General features: G+C 35.9%; 1 protein-coding gene across 9 annotated transcripts; it reads right to left on the reverse strand.

Annotated features, from left to right (window-relative positions):
- Window positions 1-75: 75 nt before the first annotated feature.
- On the reverse strand, window positions 76-19058 carry LOC135625424 (endoribonuclease Dicer homolog 3a-like). Of its 9 annotated transcripts, none has more exons than XM_065130220.1 (26): window positions 18761-19058; window positions 18393-18573; window positions 18155-18268; window positions 17655-17789; window positions 17500-17569; window positions 14987-15051; window positions 14747-14878; window positions 14491-14643; window positions 14224-14359; window positions 11420-11525; window positions 11152-11344; window positions 10903-11063; window positions 9770-9988; window positions 9387-9652; window positions 8148-8419; window positions 7551-8071; window positions 7369-7466; window positions 4495-4712; window positions 4199-4408; window positions 2837-3313; window positions 2448-2729; window positions 2053-2379; window positions 1637-1823; window positions 1408-1519; window positions 702-939; window positions 76-214 (listed from the first exon to the last, which is right to left on the reverse strand). In XM_065130220.1, the coding sequence occupies exons 1-25, from the start codon at window positions 18859-18861 to the stop codon at window positions 711-713; spliced, it is 4965 nt and encodes a 1654-aa protein (XP_064986292.1). In that variant the 5' UTR covers window positions 18862-19058; the 3' UTR covers window positions 76-214; window positions 702-710. The 9 variants fall into 9 exon arrangements, with proteins under 9 accessions (XP_064986292.1, XP_064986293.1, XP_064986296.1 ...); XM_065130221.1 differs by having other exon boundaries at window positions 153-286; XM_065130224.1 differs by lacking the exon at window positions 76-214 and having other exon boundaries at window positions 573-939; window positions 14491-14622.
- Window positions 19059-19335: the final 277 nt, after the last annotated feature.

The following is a 19335-nucleotide window of genomic DNA, read 5'->3' on the forward strand; positions in this document are numbered from 1 at the left end:
TATAATATAAATTTCAGATACCTTCCCTGAACGAAAGGAGTCCAGAATATCCTTTTGCGTTTTTGGGGTTAGTGCGTCAACTGAAGAAGACCCTCCAGCCAAGTATGACACAGTGAAATGTGATAAAAAACAAACTTTCTTAATAAATCTTTCCAAAACTTTAGCAGTAATATTTCTTTCAACAAAGATGAGGCAGACTACTTGCCTAGGCATCCTGCAGAAAAAATAAAGAGTTGATTGCAGTCGACATTACAAGAAGCAGATTAAAGTAGGAAAAGTTCTCCCTCTGTGCACAATTACGAGGATAAGAATCTGAATCCATCATAATCATCTAATGCAATATAATATTTGAATGCAAAGAATAATATATGTGTGTGTGTGTGTACAAGACAACACCATGGGATTACAGGATCCACCAACCAAGGATTTAGATGCTATACGAAGCCTCACCATTAAACATCGCATCGGGGAAGTATACTCAGGGCAAAATACTCTGTATATATATATATCTATATATATATATATATATATATATATATATATATATATATATATATATATATATACTCTTTCTATAATGCCTCTGCTTGTCAACTCGGGGCAAAATACACAGTTTTTATTGGTAAAGTCTACTCAGACTATAAAAGTCATTATATATATATATATACACACACACACACAAACGCACACACAACACGCACCAAAAATGTTCATGAAATTCTTTCGGCCGGTTGTTGCACCTCAATCTGGCACCTGCCCAGTTTCTCAAGCTCATAAAGCATGGTTAGTGCTGCAGAATCTTGTGAACTCTTCTTATCAGGACGCCGGTCCCCCTTGCGTTTGATGATGGTGGAATTTGGTATATGCAGCGTTATGCCTGATACAAACATGTGACGGTTGGCGTCTCCCCCTTCGGTACATTCATTCATCTGGTCGCCACTGTGGTAGTGCAAGAGATGAAGAGGAACAGAAAACACAACTGGGTTAGAACTCTGCAACATGATGTGGAATGCAAGTGCTGGCATTAATCAAGCATGAGTTTCGTAGGTAAAGTTGACCCTCCAAACCTCTGCCAATCATCACAAATGTCATTTTGGATGTACCGAGAAATAAGCAAGCTATATAGAACAGTGACATTAAAATTTCCTATGTTTACAATCTACTAGATACCGAGAAATGTGGTTTTTGTTGTTCATGGTCCTTAGCAGGATAAGCTGATTGATCCTAGGATGAAATTATCTCATGCAATTTGTATGGCATTAGAGTAGCTTATGTGTCATAATCACAAAACAAATCAAGATCAGATGGCCTGCCATCCTTTCATGCTTGTGCATGTTAAAATCCAGGTCTTATATAAATAAATACTAACAATCATTTTTACTAGGGAAGAAATTTGGTCGGGCTAACCTTGGCTTCCACTCTAATGTTTCAAAGCTAGGCATTGGCCATTGACATCTTTTGCAGAGTTCATACAGTGCAGTTCGAGGCCCACCTTTTTGCATTTTGACTGTCAAAGCCACTAAAAGAAAAACATAAAAGTTGATCGATTAACATAAACCACTATCAGGAATAATAACAATTAACAAGTCCAGTGACATAAAACCCACAGTAGACATATTTACATAATGGGTAATACCTGGTTTACCTGGGCTGGGAACAGAAACATTCTTGGAATTGACTACTTCACCGTGCTTTGCTGGCGTAGGAATCTCAATATCCAACATTAAACTACCAGATTTTTCAACAGATTCTTTGTGGCTTGCAATCTTTTCTTCAGCTTGTGTCCCTTTGGAGGCATACCGGGAGTGCAAAAATCCTTTTTCCTGTCACATGATGGTACATGAGAACTTAGACAACCGGTGACCAAAAACTAGAAGCTCAGAAATGTCATCTATGATCATAACCGCAAAACCCTTTCTTGGTCCTAAAAAATAAATCAGCAACTTCTGAGCAAAACCAATGAATTCAAAATGATAAATAAGAAAATTAAAGGATGACAATAGCAAAGCAAAGACTCTAAAGACAAAAGAACAATAAGGTGCAGAAGCATACTTCCAAGTCCTTCAACAGCAAATATGCTGCTTGCCCTTTTGCAGCTTTTTTATTCTTCTCACGACCTTCCCTTACCAACAGAACATCCTCCAGTTGTACCTCAAGAACAGCAACATTCATGTCCCCCTCATTTGTGCATGTTGTATTCAAGAAGTAACCATGGTGGCTACATAATTCAGTAAGTTCACGTAGAGGTGGCAACTCAAGGTTCTCTGGAGTGGCAATTGGGGAGAGTAATGGCTCAAAAATTTCCCATACTTTATCTAAATCAAGCTTTGTATCTATCAATATGGCACCGGCAATACTTTCAACCATGTCTCCAAGGACCTGTGACAGGAAAGTGTTACTAACAGTTAAGGAATAAGAAGATATTCTATTATGTGCTGGAAACCAACCTTAGGTACTTTAGATGAACCATTTGACAAAAGCATATACTTGTTTTCATCTGAATCCTCAAGTCTCTTGACAAACTCTGTTATTTGCTCTAAAAGTAATCCAGAATTATGTTGGAGGTGCTGCTGAAGCTTATGCCTGACAGCTACTTGAGCAAAATTTTCATTATTTACTGATGCAGATCTTAAATCAGTTAATTCCCCAGGGTCAATATCTTTATGGCGCTGAAAGAGATGCCACGTAATGAGCAGGTCCAAAACTGAGTCACCCAAGAATTCAAGACGCTGAAAATTTAAAAGAGTATCAAAAAAATCTAATCGTGAAAACTAGAAATGCAACTGAAAGTAAAGTACTTGCAATTTGGAAGAGACTAGACTAATACGTATGCTACCTGATAGCAGAAGAAGACTCCTAATTCTTGCTGAGATGCATGGGTAATAGATTCCAGAAGAAGACCTTTGACAGTAAACTTGTAGCCAATTTTTGATTCCAGTGTTTCTATTTCATGAATTTTGGGAAGGTATGTCCAACCTGATGCAGTTCTTATAGCCTCCTCAACCATATCAGGCTCAAACTCGGTATCAATTCCTAGCCACTTTATAAATGCAAGAGCAGCAGGTAGCCCACCACCAACATAATATGCACCTATCAGAGCCTCGACACAATCTGATATTGTTTTTGAGCAGAGCCACCTGTGTCCTCTATCACATGCCTTTCCTATCACAATAGACTTGTCACTAATTGTATCCAAAATTATATTTGGCACTTCATTGTCATTTAATCCACATTTACAAGGAACACGGTGTATTGAAATATGTCCAGGAGCAACCCATCTACGAGGTTCAAATGCAGCATCACGTATGTAACCCTGTTGGGAAGCAACACATTGAAGTATGTTAGTAAATTTTGGATAAGTATAGCAATCTGTCAGATTTCACATTTCAGATAGATAAGAATCTTAGACTGGACATTTCAGATTTCACAAGCACATTTTCTTGTGATGCCTCATAATGACACCATGCTGTTATCTTAGAATTTGGACTTGTAAACAAGCACATTAGTCTAACTCGTGGTGCAAGGAAGACAAAACTTCAATGCACTGTTTTCCTTAACAAATATACATACTTTAATTCTAAGATAAAATCAGCAAATATCTTAGCTAACAACCACTTAGATATGTCAATTTCCTACTTAAAAAGTTCACTATTATACAAACCAGGCATATAACTAGTTACTAAGATAGTCTACACTTTTCTTAAACTGGTGCCTGAAACCTAAATGTAATTTTTATCAGTATGATACTGATTAGAAGCATGACTATTGATCATCTGAATGTTGGTCAAATAAGGGGAAAATTGATGGCTTATTGCAGTGTGATATTAATGACTTTATAGAAGAAGCAATTTCATAGTTTATGATGTTCATTTAGTGTGTTCTAACTTCTAACAGTCATAATGTTAGTGTCAGATAAAATCCTAATATTTCAAAAACAAGGACATGATACATTTAGAGGACTGCTGGCAGTTTGTCCTCGAATATGTCCATATTTAGAATATAATGAGTAATGACATTGTATGAAGTCTTTGCTGCAAAAAACAAGTGACCAAAAATGCGGATATGTTCATGAAGCACGTGTCATATAATTTCAGATATTGCCGAATACAGCCTTGCTATGAGTGTTGATGACTTGATGGAAAAATTTTACATAAAAACGAGAAAAAATAAATCCAAACAAATGGAAATGGTGCTGTACCTGTATGCCATGTTTAGTTCCCAAGCTATGAAGAGTGGCATTACGAATTATTTTTATCCGGTCGGAGGACAATTTCCCTTCGTGTTTCCCAGGAAATTTTAGAAAGAGAGAACAACTCACTGCATATTTTAAAACGGAGTCCCCTAATAGTTCCAACCGCTCCATGGAGAAGTCTTCACAACATCTCAGCGTAGTAATTGCTTCCAAAATCTAAGAAAAAGCAATAGTCATGATGCTTAAATAACTTTAACCATGCACGAGGCAGAAACATAGATGTTAAGTTGCTTATGCATTACCAGGAAGCTTGGTATAGGATTGCTAGAACAGAAAGAAATTTCCTTCCTTAGTTGGCAGGCTAACATCAAGGATTCCACTCGGTACATCAAAGAAGGTAGCAAGTAAAAAGATTTCAAGACTTCGTATGGTACATCAATATCAACTAGAAGCTCTGGAGGCATGTGAACATGATTTAGAGACACATTCTTACCATTAGATCTTTTCGGTACAAAATTACCTGCAATTATAAGACCACAACAATGGAACACTCAGGCAGTTAATTCTACTTCCATCTGAATGTTATCCAATTATTTGTAGAAGAAAAAAAAAAAAGAACATGTCTGCATGACCCTATGAACAACCATAACTGGAGTCGGACTTCTAGGAACTAATTATCAGACAACTGGAAAGCCAATTATTTCAAGCTTGTAAATCTACAAAAATATAATTGAACTGATGAAGGAACATCACAAACACAACGTATGCAGGCATCGGCCGTTCTAATTTTTTAGATCCATGGCATCATTCTAAGAAAAAACTCACGCATATTCATGGTGTACAATAATATTGGACTCTATAAATAGCAACGTGTAATGGTGCACAACACAATTTTGGGCTCTATAAATAGCAACAGGTAATGGTACCTTTTTCTCAATTCCATAGATTATCAAATATGGAGAATATCACATTACATGGAAAAAGTCAACTGAGGTGCAATGAATTACTTAAAATTGCTTTTTATCTTTCAATACAGAAATTTGTCATGTGGAAGAAATAGATAGCGTCGTATTATAAGCTATGATATGTAACTGACAGAGGTGTCCCATTGGCATGATTGCCAGCACTTTTCCATGTTCTGCAGCTACAATGGAAGAGTTGGATGTCTTTGAAGATAAGGTGGCGGCTACACTCAAAAGATATATATTTTAGACATATATAACAATGCCATCGTCACTTCCAGAAAATGCTACTGGAACAACAATGTGAAGAAAAAATAAAAAGTCACATTTTGTGGAACAGAAAAATAATTGTTATTTTCCCAAAAGAACCAAGCCAGACACATGGGTCTCGACTCTCGACAACAATGAACTCTTTGTGAAAATTTTCATATGTCCAAGATTTCATGCGATTGTATCAGTAAAATGAGATGATCATTCTTCCAATGACCCAACATTATGACCAAAAACAATCTTTAAAATATTTTAAACAGAAAGATATATCTCTTAATTTTAGCACTGACTTTATATGATTATCAATAGCAAATCTTTCATTAATGCAGCAAGCAAGCATACAAGTGAAAACCTTATCTAGATAATGGAAAGTTCCATCATGATCAAGACGAAGCCTCAAACAAAACAACCAGAACATGGAAAAGTGCTATGCAGATATTTGCAGCAGCTGGCTAGTTCTGGGGTCAGGCCACTCCATAGCTCTCCATATGTTCAATCATTGAAGTAGAGGATCATCCAAGTACAAACAACTATAAGTGCAAAGGCAAACCACTAATTTGGCACAAGGGTCATGGTGCAAGTCCACACAGCAAAGCAGATCACTATATTGGTAAAAGGGACAAGTGTGGCAGCAGAAGCGAAAAAGAAAAGGAGAAGAAAGAGAAGTTAAAGAAGGAAAAGCCAGAAATAAGGAAATAATAGAGAAAGGATGGCTATCAAAATTTTTTGTTTGGCCTCCGCTTCAATCTTTTCTAGGTTCTCATATGAACATTACTTTAGTGGAGGAAATTTTCACGGCGACATTTGCTGTATTCACCTCAAGGCCCAAAAGAAATTAAAGAAAAAGTGAGTCTAATGATGTTAAATGATGGCAGGAGTTGACCTTGCTTTGGTGAGGTGGCATTATAGTACTGTGAATACAACAAGAAGCTCACTCCATTAGATAGTTATGGATTTTTATCATAATGGTCAATGATGTTACACATGTTCTGCTTACACTGAACCAAGCTACCAGGTTTCAGGTCTAACAAACTGTGTCGCACAAAGTTTGCTCAAAATTTCATGGCACTTTATACCCTGTTAGACGTGTTAATTACTGTCTAGATCTGTTTTTATGCTAACACATGGCTAGACCAATTGTTAGGCTGTGCCAATTGATATAGGTGGCAAGTCAACCAACATTAGATTATACATACAGTACCACAAAGGTATCAGCTGGCCCCATGCCATAAAATGGCAACTTGGTATTATTTATGCTAACACAATGTCAGACCAATCATTCGGTTGTGCCAATCTGCCTGACATTATACATACAAAACAAAAGGTACTGCCCATCCCCATGCCACGATATTGGCAATCCTTGATACAATTTACCATGAGTGAGATATTCTAAGTTACTAGCTTCTCGAGTAATAAGATTTAGTCACCACTTATGTTTAAAGCATATTCAAGGAAAGGATGTTTTACAGGATAAATGTATATAGATTACTTGCAAGTTCATTTATTTTAAAAGAACTTGGTACAACATCTTTCAGGAGAGAGAACTGAATCTTATTGATTAGTGTAAAACAATTAATGCCTACTGACAAATACAATCAGAGCAAATACTGTTCACAGATCACATGTATTTCAGCGCACCTCGTCGTGACCCAGTAAGACATGCCAATCATGTCATAGCATGACTGGTTTGATAGATTGGCATGCATAAGGGTCCACATACATGTAACAACAGCTCAGATATTTTTGGTATTAATGCATGGTAACAGCTCAGATATAAATTTCAACGGAGAAGAAGTTGCAAGCAATACCTAATCTACATAAATTTAGTCTAAATAGTAATTTTACGTCTAAAATGAAATGAAATCTAAACATACTGTAAACTTGAGAAATCCATAAAAGAGTTGCATATAGCTCTTAAATGCATTTGAAATAAGAAGACTACACCTTCAGTTCCAGACTTTGAAGATAAAAGATTATGAGGATTGTGACTGCTCTTCAACAACAATAATGGTTGCCTTGGATGTTGAAGCACAATTCCATACCTATATCAGCTAAATCTATTATTTTCCAAGGTCATATTGAAGAGAAGCATAAAAAACATAATTTAAAAGAAAGAAATCACCCACTTCTTACTGAAGTACTCTGAGAATGTCCAAGTATCTGATGATTGTTTCCGAGAATTCCCATCAAATGGACTATCAGCAGTCAAACCAGTAACCACATCTAGAACACAATAAATCCTTCCTGTATGGATTGCCAAAACTACCACACCTTTGAGACTCTGAGGCTCTGCAAAGCGATTGGCTAGGTGGATCATATCTGGCATAGAACCCCTTGTCTCAGAGGAACCACATTTGGAATCTACAACTGGACCGTTTTGTCCTCTAGATGAATAAATTTCTCTCATAAATTTAACCACTGAAGCGCTTGCACTTATCGCCTTCCAATTAATGCTTACTTTATCATGCTTGTGAGCACAAGAAGAATCTAGAGGTAAGAGCATATACATATTTGATGTGTTCCACAATGATCTATTATCACTAAGTAAGAATTTCCTTGACACCCCAGATGACTTGGATCCTGTAAATAACTTCCCGAATAAACCATTAAAAAACAACTCCTGGAAAAGCTTTCCTTGGTCTACCTGCTATAAAAGATATAGTCAAACAACATAATATATTAGATGAAAATAGTAATAAAGAATAAGTTTCTGCAATAGAGACCTGCTTCTTATCCAATGCAATTGGTCCACAGGGAGAAATATCAGCTTTAACCATTTTGTCAATTAAGTAAAGATCTATTTCCTTGCAAGCAACATCTTGATCTAAAATTGCATCAATTAATAGGATAAAGGCAGAATAGTTCTCGCCGATCCGGTTGCACGAGAAATTTAGCTTATATCCCTGCAGAATAATACCATCATTTTGGTGTGCCCATGTTCCTGACATAGCATGAGCAGTTGTCATTCCATGCAATTCTTTTCTCTTCGTCGTTCCTTCAAATTATGAGAAAATTTTCTACTTAGTATATGCACAATAAAATGGCAATGCACTGAATGTCTCATATAAGCCTTATGCTAGGAAGAAAAAAGATCTGTTGATTAAATATACTTATATATTGTCATGTCATTTCCTCATCTCACCTCAATGATGTTGATTCATGAAAAATAATTTGGTCAAATTTGGTGAATAGAGAGACGACAGTAAAATATGTCTAGATCTCAATTATTGTGTAAAGATTCAACTTTCCACCTTAAATATAACTCTAATATGGAACTTGTTTGACAAAACAATTGATTGCAAGTATCACTAGAGTTTAGAAGGATCCGAAGTCTGAACCATGCATTACACATACCGTCTCCCTGGATCCATGAGAAAATAATGTCCTTCAGCTATGAGGGCTCGTATGTCACCATTATTAAAGATGTTAGAACTGGCAGCCATGTTTCAAAGATGTTAGAATTGTCATCATTATTAAAACTAAAGCCTTTCTTGATTTATATCAATACATTCACGATCCAACAAACTAGATGATTTTTTGGTGAATAGGAAAATATCTTTTCTTTGATTTAATGAAGCAATAAATTGTCAGTGCAAGTGAAGGTACAAAGATTGGTTGTCTGCAAGTCCAGAATTATTCTTCACCATGCATGCATACATGCATACCTATATAATAACTCAGGACCCAGCATTTCCTATTGCATAAAAATAGGGTCCAGATTTCTAACAACTCAAATTGGTGGTAAAGCATTTCTAACCTGATGCCATCTATTGATTTCAAGGGTTATTAGGTAGTAGACGCAACTCCAAAATCACACAATTGCACACTTGATTAAACAATATCAACAATTTCGATAATTTGCACAATCTGAAAAGCCATGTGAAATTAGCTGGCATGATAGCTGATGGCCAATATAACGTCATATGATTTTTGAAAAGCCATATGAATTGTGAGGTACATACCTGCTCCTTTAGCTGATTCCCCAGTTTTTTCAGCTTTCACATCATCCAAGTGCTCTTGAACACAAGGAAGAAGATGATCATTAAGTGCTCCTGATTGATGTAGTCTTTTGCAAGCCTCCAGGCATGCAAGCTTTTTTGCTACATGTGAATTTTGATTAGCTGGACCAACTATTGTCTGAATTGCAGCATTTGGAGGCAAAGTTATTGTGCACTCATAGTACCCGCCATCCAAAGTGAACCTGAAAATTGGTTTGGGAGTGAAGTACCTAGATCAATGATACAACACAACAGTTAAGAGCTCATGGAAAGGCTCATAAACTATATATATTTACTCTTTTGTGCAGAAGAAAATTTACATAGATGTCACTGGGTAGAAAACATACTTGTCTCTTGGAAGGTTTTGACAATATGTATTTATGAGACTGACACTAGAGTCAGCAGTAACACTTGCTCCAGTTGAATCAACATAATAAGCACCTAAATCTTCATTAATAGACACTATAGATACAAGGGAGTCTTGGTCTCTGTTTAATGCGATGTCAACCGTTGAATGCTTATTCTTGATGATATCAAATAACAAATCTCTTTGTTGCAAATTCCCACTGCAAAAGATTAAAGCTTATCAAACACTAAGAATAAATTATACAAAAAACCTATTTGAAAGTAAGGCTGAAAATTTAACAAATACTTGAGACAGTTGAGAGTCTAAAAGCCATCTTCTTAGGTCCAAATGATTCCACTAAACCCAAGCAACAGCAAATCCCACTAATGGAGTCCAAAAATAGTCATTTTTGTAGACTAAATTGAAACACTGCAACTAACATCTGTTTATATTTCAGAAGCACAAAAAATACTTTTTGTGCTTCTGAAATCTTTTATTAAGCCCTCAAAAAATTGAAAATGCCTTTCATATATGTATTGGGTCCTGTCATGATCTGAGAATATTGTAACTAGAACCTTGGCTTACAAAAAAAAATCAGAGGGAAAATGCATGCAAAAGATGCTTGCGAAGAATACTTTGCAATAAAACTATATGAAAGATTATATGTTTGCTCAGATTTATTTTGGAAATTTCATCAACCAAAATAAAATAAAGTGTTAGTAATGAAAAAAAAAAGAACCAACTGCCACCATAAAAAGGGATGAGCATATGAAGACCAAGCTCTGAATACTGCACGAACCGGTCCATACTGCTATTTGCAGGTCTGATGGCAAAACAGCATGTGGTCCAACCCTTTTCTGCCAGTTCAGTCTGATTCAATCCTTTTCAGGCAGTTTGGCACGACCCTTTCATATCTTTTTTATTTAGGGTTATCGCATGGGGTCTCGCCTCATGATGCACCCTCTAATATTTAGAGGCTGCATATTTTTTAGTATTGGAAGTAAGCTATAGACAAAATAAAGCTGTGATATGTGCTGATAGGCATCAAAAGAGTTACATAAGCTTATATATAAGAAAAGGTGCAGGACGACACACAGAAGATAAATTATATTATAAGCAGCAGGATCATTGTACCGTTCAAGCATGATAACGTAATGAGAACCAGCTTGTCGAGCTCGGCCATGAGACTGAATGTAACTACGAGCTGTTTTCGGCAAATCAAAACGGATTACACATGAACAATCTGGCACATCGGTACCCTCTTCAGCGACATCAGTGGTAAATAGTAAATTTGCCTACAAAAACAAATTATGTATAGTTGCGTTTATTATCCAGAGTAGTCAATGAAACATTGATAAAGAATATAATATACATTTCAGATACCTTCCCTGAACGAAAGGAATCCAGAGTATCCTTTTGCGTTTTTGGGGTTAGTGCATCAACTGAAGAAGACCCTCCAGCCAAGTATGACACAGTGAAATGTGATAAAAAACAAACTTTCTTAATAAACCTTTCCAAAACTTTAGCAGTAATATTTCTTTCAACAAAGATGAGGCAGACTACTTGGCTGGGCATCCTGCAGAAAAAATAAAGAGTTGATTGCAGTCGACATTACAAGAAGCAGATTAAAGTAGGAAAAGTTCTCCCTTACCCAAGAGACCGAATGATTTGAATAAGTTCATATAGCTTTGAAGAGATGTAACCCTTTTGTACAGCCGCTGCACAATCATTTTCAGTCTTCAAAAGTAGTTCAAAATCTGAAAATTTCCCAGATGCAAACAGTCAGATCAATGTTGAACATGCTTCAGTGTAGTCATTAGACCTTGGCTTTGTTTCCTATCTACTATCAATGTTTGCCACTTCATATATGATATAATACAGATTCTTGGATGGATGATATATAACAATACGTGGTATGGCCACCAATGTGGCTTAATACCGGTATCCAGGTGTACCAGTATAGTGCAGTCAGTAAAAATTGATAACTGCCTTCATTGAACCAGTTAATGATCCCAGGTCAAAGGTAATCTAATAATCTGATAAGTTGCAGCACTGATGCAAGCAATATATAAAATGCACCAGTATGTGACAGATTGAAACTGATCGACCATTGTTTTACATCAATGTACTAATTAAGATATAGAAAATTAAACCAATACAGAAACTTGAAATGTATATTCATGATAAAATTCAGCATAATTTCTGATCTCCATTTGCTTCATTAGGCTTGTCCATCTTCGCCAGATGAACATGGCATAGTTAACATATGATTTTTTTAGTTGCAAGATACAAAGAAAAGCATCATAAAATTGTTCAGTCTTCACTCTTTGTATAGTTCAACACATGGTTTGCTGTCTCGCACCAACAATGGGTACCGATCCCTGGTCAGATGGGTGTGTACCAATCAATACTGGTGTACCATGTGTGGGTACACTGGTACAAATTGGTGATTTAAAAAATCAGTTGAAAAATCCAAAAATAAAAAATAAACCATTTGTGGTTTTTTTCCTAATTTCTTTGTATATAAATTAAAATTAAATAAGAATAAAGTATATATATAAGTCATAAATCCATAGAAATTCTAAGCTATAAGGATCGAAAATAGAAACTCTTTGTCTTATTGGATTCGTCGAGGAAGAATTATGTCACATGGTCCTAAATTATCCCTAATGACCACTAAGTGACTATAAGGAACAATAAGCATACAATAATTATCCCTAATTTGGTCTAAAAGTAAGAAAAACCTTAATTAGCTCTAATTAGCCTTTAATCACATTAAAGGCAAGAAGAAGCCTTGAATCCACCAATAATTTCATAATCGAACGATAATAACCATGTTGTAATTCGCACTAAATTACCCCTAGTTACCCCATAATCCGGTGTAAATGTAAAAAAAATTCCTTCTTTTGCCTTAATTATGATTATTCTTCTTAATCATACAATAATAAGCCTCTAAAGAGCTGTAATACATGGTAGAATGAGCTATAAAATCATGTAAGAAGTAAAAACATGGTGCAATATGCTTAAATTCCTTAATTCCCACCCGTTAGACCTTAACTACGCTCAATCTACGTAACCATGAACTGAAAGCCTCTAACCCATTAAACATCTTGTAAATCATGCAAGAAGTCAATGCATAGTCAATATAAGCAAATTTTTCTTAGGTACCTCTTATTAGATCTTGATTAATCATTAGACCATAATCAATCAAGATTTACTAATATTCTTTACTCCAATTACATGAAATGATAAAGAAAACATAAAGAGAAGGTACATACTTTCAAATGAATACAAGTTCCACTAGACCTCATGTTTAAATCCATCTTTTATCCAAATCAACCTTCCAATCACCAACTAGACAAGTTTAAGAGTTTAGGTTAACAAAAAGAGTGGGAATGAGAATGAAGTGAACGAGAGTGAGTGAAAGAGGAGAATAACAGTCAAATTTTGACCTTACTGGGTGGTGAGGCATATCAACCGGTACACCTCACAAATCTAGTGTATCAAAAGGTACAATCTAGTCTGGGTTATGGTCAGCACTCAGACCCGCACGTATCGCACGTTTCACTCAGTTTCGGGCGTTATGGCATATTGCATGTTTCTCACACACACACACACACGCCAATTGCATTCAAATATTAGCATGACATATTAGCTTGCTAGCTAATATTAAAGAGAGGTACATACTAATATTCTTTACTCCAATTACATGAAATGATGAAGAAAACATAAAGAGAAGGTACATACTTTCAAATGAATACAAGTTCCACTAGACCTCATGTTTAAATCCAACTTTTATCCAAATCAACCTTCCAATCGCCAACTTGGGATAATAGACAAGTTTAAGAGCCTAAGTTAACAGAAAGAGTGATAATGAGACTGAGATGAGAAGTGAGCGAGAGAGAGTAAAAGAGGTTATAGGGAGGGGCTTTTATAAGCCCAAAAGAGCTTCCAATAGTCAAATCAACCATTAGGGACTAAAATGATAAATTCAGCCTGGTATCAGTTGAAATCTGACCATTACCAACTAGTATCAATCGATAACGATCGAATTTCGACTTTACCGGGTGGTGAGGCATATCAACTGATAAACCTCACAAATCCAGTGTATAATATGGTACAAGCTAGTCTGGGTTTCGGTCAACACTCAAACCCGCACGTATCGCATGTTTCATACAGTTTCAGACTTTCAGGGGTTACGACAATCCTTAGTTCAACATAGCATGTCTAACTATTATAACCCCCCCCGCCCCCCCAATCAATAAATGGAATGCATTATTCATGGCAACATGGAAGTTGTACACCTGCATTGTCATATTCAAGGAAAATTATAGAACCACATAATCAAGTTATCAATAACCAGAGAACCACATAATCATTTATAGAACAAAATGATTAAAAGAATGATACAACAAAATCATTACAAAAATCAAGTATGAAACTGTGTTATAATACCTGCTGGCAATCTTTCTGCAAGTTTTTGCAATACTTCCTCAAGAAAAGATTTGCACTGAGCTACATTCACCATGACAAAGTCGTGACGATCAGTAGAATTTGAAGAACTTACAGCATCTATACAGATCTTAGTAGCCTGTTACAATTAGAATGGTGAAATTTTATAGGATCAGAAAAGAATGATACGATACAGTAAATAACAGAATCCTAGACACACACAAGAAAACGGATGCCTGCTCTATACGAGGGGTGTGGCAATTAGGATACCTCAATAGCACAGACCAGGCCTAGCTCATCCATGCAGTGGCAGATCTTATCGTAATAACTAGACAGATCCTTTTTTGGAGCCTTGATGATGTCATCAGTGTCATTGTAATTATCCAGTGATGATTTTCCCAACTGAACAAGTGATGCATCATACTGAATAAATAGATAAGGCATTATGTTGATACTCCTAAATTAAAGTTAAAGGAAAATAATGACAGAAAAAATAGAGGATTAAAAGAAAAAGATATGGATAGACCTTATCCAACAATAACCTCAACTTTGTTTTCAATTCTTCATGTATGAACAGCTTGGCATCATAATATCTGTTTACTTCTTTAGCTGAAGGAACAAACATGTTTATCTCACTTCTATCTGCCACTGTACAAATCTGTAAAGAATCATATGGTAACAATATTATAAATAAGTCTGAACAATCATATAAAAGTAGCATTATGCATCAAAAGTAAGACAAGTTGCAAGACCAAAAACTTTTCACCTTGGAATCTAGTATAGCCTCAAGCTCCGATAGTTGGCCTTCACAATCAGCAGTTGATGATATGCCTAGCACGAAGATGCATTTCATAAGTAGATGTGAGATGAGTATTTCATTTCTTGCTTCAACATGAATGAGCTTAGAAATTTAAAAGAAGGATTGAAATTCCAAAATAATCAGGATACAACGATTCTATTACATTAGGAATAATACAACTACACATGTAAATCCTAGACAATTATCCTATTTAATCATAAATACAACTATATAGAAATATAACTATATAGGAATAAAGCTATATTCTAATTAGATTTACAGACACATAAGAATACAACTTTCATATTTTAGGAATACAACTTCAATATTATATGAGATTCTCCAACACTTCCCCTCAAGTGATTGCAAATATGTTTTGCAATTCAAGCCTCTCAAGTAATTTATGGAACATTGGACTTAGTTAAGCTTTCATCAAAGCATGAGCCAGCTAATTTGTGGATATCATGGTGAACTAAGTTATGGGAAATATTTATTGTTGCTTTGTTGTCATAGTACAACATAGGATCTTCAAGTCTCTTAAGTATCATCTTTAACCAATTTAGTTCACAAATCCCAAATGCCATGGTCCTAAGTTTAGCTTCTGCACTTGATCCGATCACCCCCAACTATTTCCTGCTCCTCCAAGTGACTTGATTGCCTCTTACAAAAGTATGGTAACCAATAGTTAATCTTCTATCTTTATTGGATCCAGCCCAATCCAAGTCTATATAGGCATCTACTTGAAGTTCTTTCTTATTGTTTTGAAACATAATCTCTTTATCAGGTAGTGCAGCCTTGAGGCATCTTATACCTCAAGATTATTGGGACATTTGGGAACACATTTGAAATATGCATTGAGGGCCCAAAGTATATTTCAAATATGAGTTGATAATTGATAAATTATTTTCAAATCACATTTAGTCTGGATGCTCTATTGCAAATACTCAAATACTGATGCTATCTTAGTAAGCGTTAGCATTTCAGTATTTACGGGATGCTAATGAAAATTTTAAATTTTCCAAAGTACCCTATGACATTCTCTAAAATCATAAGATTGTCATTGTACAATAGAAACCCTAACTCTTATTTCCTTTTCCCTTCCCTCGCTTTCTCCCTTAACGAACATGATTTATGTCTTCTATAAGGTGAAATTTTATTTATTTATTTTCAAAAATTATTTTACATTCATTTACATGTTTATATTATTTATTTATTATATATTTAGATCATATGAAATCTTCTATAAGGCTACATACATTAATTTATTTATTTAGTTATTAATTTAAATAAAAAATACATATTCACTTTTGAATCAATATTTAAAATATCAAAAAGGTAAATTTATCACATAAATTCAATAGACTTTTGAAATATAATTTTATGAAACAACACTTATGCCAATGCACATTTAAAATATAATTTTCATCTACTATTTACCAAACACATAAAACATTGCACAACTACACATTCACTAAAACCCCTTTTTCCAAATGCATATTAAAAATACAAATGTGTTTCCAAACACACCCTATGTATACTGCATCCAGGTGAGATTTTAAAGGTGAGTGCATGAACTGAGTAATGACACTAACTGCATATGCACTGTCTAGCCTTATGCGTGAAAGATGAAACAATTTTCGCACCATCCTTTGATATAAGCCTTGGTTTACAGCTAGTTTGACATTTATCACCAAGCTTATGGTTTACTTCAACTGGTTTGCAACCCATGATGCCTACCTTTTCAAGCAAATCCAGCACATACCATGCAGAATGCGTAATTTTGTTCCTTGCTTCATCATGAATGAGCTTACAAATTCATAAAAAGGATCTAAATCCCAAAAAAATAAAACACAACTATCCTATTACATCAGGAATAATGTTACTGATATCATCATATATTAGGAATGCAACTGCACATGCAAATTCTAGACAACTATTCTATTAATATTAGGAGTACAACTAATTAGGGATATAACTATATAGGAATACAACTATATTCTAGTTAGGAACTTAGGATTACAGTTATATAGTAATACAACTTCCAAAGGAATACAAATTTTCCATTCTAGAAATACAAGCTCCATATTCTGGGTAATTCTCCAACAGCAGACTAAACATATTGTTTTCCATTTTTCATTCAATGTACGAATGGCTGTATAAATTGTGTATGCATAAAAATCAAAGGTAATAGTAATATAAATTAAATAAATTCTTAAGAGAATAAACCACATAAAATATAATCAAGTTATTTACTAAATAATGAAGTACAAAAAAAAATCAATGCGGGAAATCAGGCTATCAAGTTCAAAGTTTTTCTTCTTTTTTTTCAAGCAAATCTTATTCACTAGTACATGTACTCATCTATTGCATCCTAAGTAAAAGGCCTCAACTTTTTATAATTCTACTTGGCACTCAATTTCATAAAAGCCATAGAGCAGGGGTTATCAAAATTGGACAAATATCCTAGCAAACAAACTTACCTTTCCTCAAGATAGGCGATGCAGTCATTCCAAATATATGTGGTTTCAGCACAGACTTGTGATAAAACTCCTGCATCAAAACCCGGAAGTGATTACAAGATCAAAGGAAGCAACTAGAATTTAGTAGTTCTTTTATTTTTCTCATTTAGCAATACCTTCATCAATTTATTGTAGGGATGGTCGCCCAATGCATGATGACACTCATCAATTACCATCAGGTGGACCATATCAAGATTGAGGAAACCTTTCCTCAGAACATCTAACAAAATTTGTGGAGTCATGACCATTACCTGCAAATCACAGTTGAAGTTCACATTACTTGCGAAAATTGATAAAGAACAAGAACCAAAGCATGGCCTAACCAAATTGCAAATGTTCTAGTGAAGCGCCACTAATCAAGATAATTATTACTAAATTTCTCCGAAATATGGACAGATATTAACATCTTAAGCAAATCATCAAAAGTGCGATAAAATAGCAAACTAAATGATGATCGGTAAAATACACAGACCTAAAGATACAGCACGTTTAGCACTTAATAGGTTGATCCCAGAATGAATACTAGAAACGATATATTTGAGGAAGATCGAAAGAGCAAAAAGAACCTCTGTGATCCCAATTTGTAATGCATACAAAGACAAGTAGAAAATTTTACTTGGTAAGTGGAGACTTCCTTCTGCCAGGAGGCAATGCTCCACGCATCCACCGCCTTGGCTCCACAGCAATATTGTACGTCAACATCGGTGTGAACCTTTATTGTTTCGTATTGCTGCCAAAGAAGCACGTCAAAATAAAGAAAAAAAGAAGACAATCCTTCAATAGAAACACGAGCTCTCATCCTTTTAATTCACTACGATGTCAGAACATTCTGTAAGCGGGATACGGAATACAACCTGAACGACGAGGTGAACGGTGGGGGCAAGAAAGAGAATGAGCCGCTGGTCTCCGCGCTTCTTCAACTCCTCCCCGAAATGCTTTACTAGCATAACGGAAATCATAGTCTTCCCCGAACCTGTCTCCAGCACGGCGATCGTGTTCGTCCGAAGTGCCACTTCGTATACCGCGAGTTGATGACTAATCCAACATCAACCAAACGAAAAGTTACGAAATGCGAGTCCAAGAAACAGAATTCGAGACCCCAACAACCGATACATCACGCCAAAACGCAATTACGAAACCCGCGATCACCTCTTCTTGAGTGAAAAAACCCATGAAAGAGAAAAAAGGTTCTTTTCTATCAAGAAAAGAAAGAAAGAGAGACCTCCTTGGCTCGAATTCTTCGGGCTCGTGCTTCTGCTTCTTGGCCGTAACCGGCGACCCTTCGCCGTCGGCCGAGTCGATGGGTCTCTTCGAAGGACTCATGGAAGACGTCACCGCCGCAGAAGCTATCGTCGAGGCGAAAGCAAAGAGAAGAAGAGAGGTTTTGGGCGTGCGATGTCGCCGAGTCCTTCTCCAGCAACCAAACGAAATGGGGGCCGAGGGATTGCGCTTTTACTCTCTCTCTCTCTCTCTCTCTCTCACACACACACACACACAAAGTCTGGAAGAGCGCTCCCTGCTCCGGCCTCCTCCTCGTCCTTTTCTCGTTTTCCCTTCCGTCTCCTATTATAGTCACGACAGGGGATCGATTAATCGGCGGGGAGGACCTCCAAAAGAAGGGTCAATTAATCTACTGTTTTCTTCAGCACATAGAAAACCTCAACTCTTGCTCCAACTGGTCTTATACATGGGGGACCCACATGTTGGACGAGTGATTCGCTTTCTTAAATCTGTATCCTGCCTTAGTGGATGTAGCTTTGTTTTTCTTGTATCTTTTTCACCGCAGTAAATAAAGGT

This window comes from Musa acuminata, chromosome BXJ2-10 (genome assembly GCF_036884655.1).
Source record: "Musa acuminata AAA Group cultivar baxijiao chromosome BXJ2-10, Cavendish_Baxijiao_AAA, whole genome shotgun sequence".
NCBI lineage: Eukaryota > Viridiplantae > Streptophyta > Magnoliopsida > Zingiberales > Musaceae > Musa > Musa acuminata.

Excerpts from the sequence above, each read along its gene's own strand:
- LOC135625424 (XM_065130220.1), bottom strand. The coding sequence starts at position 18,861 with ATGAGTCCTTCGAAGAGACCCATCGACTCGGCCGACGGCGAAGGGTCG. Across the intron at positions 2,380-2,447 it reads GTTCATCTAAAGTACCTAAG|GTCCTTGGAGACATGGTTGA; the intron begins GTTGGTTTCCAG and ends TTCCTGTCACAG. Across the intron at positions 1,824-2,052 it reads TGCTGTTGAAGGACTTGGAA|GAAAAAGGATTTTTGCACTC; the intron begins GTATGCTTCTGC and ends ATCATGTGACAG.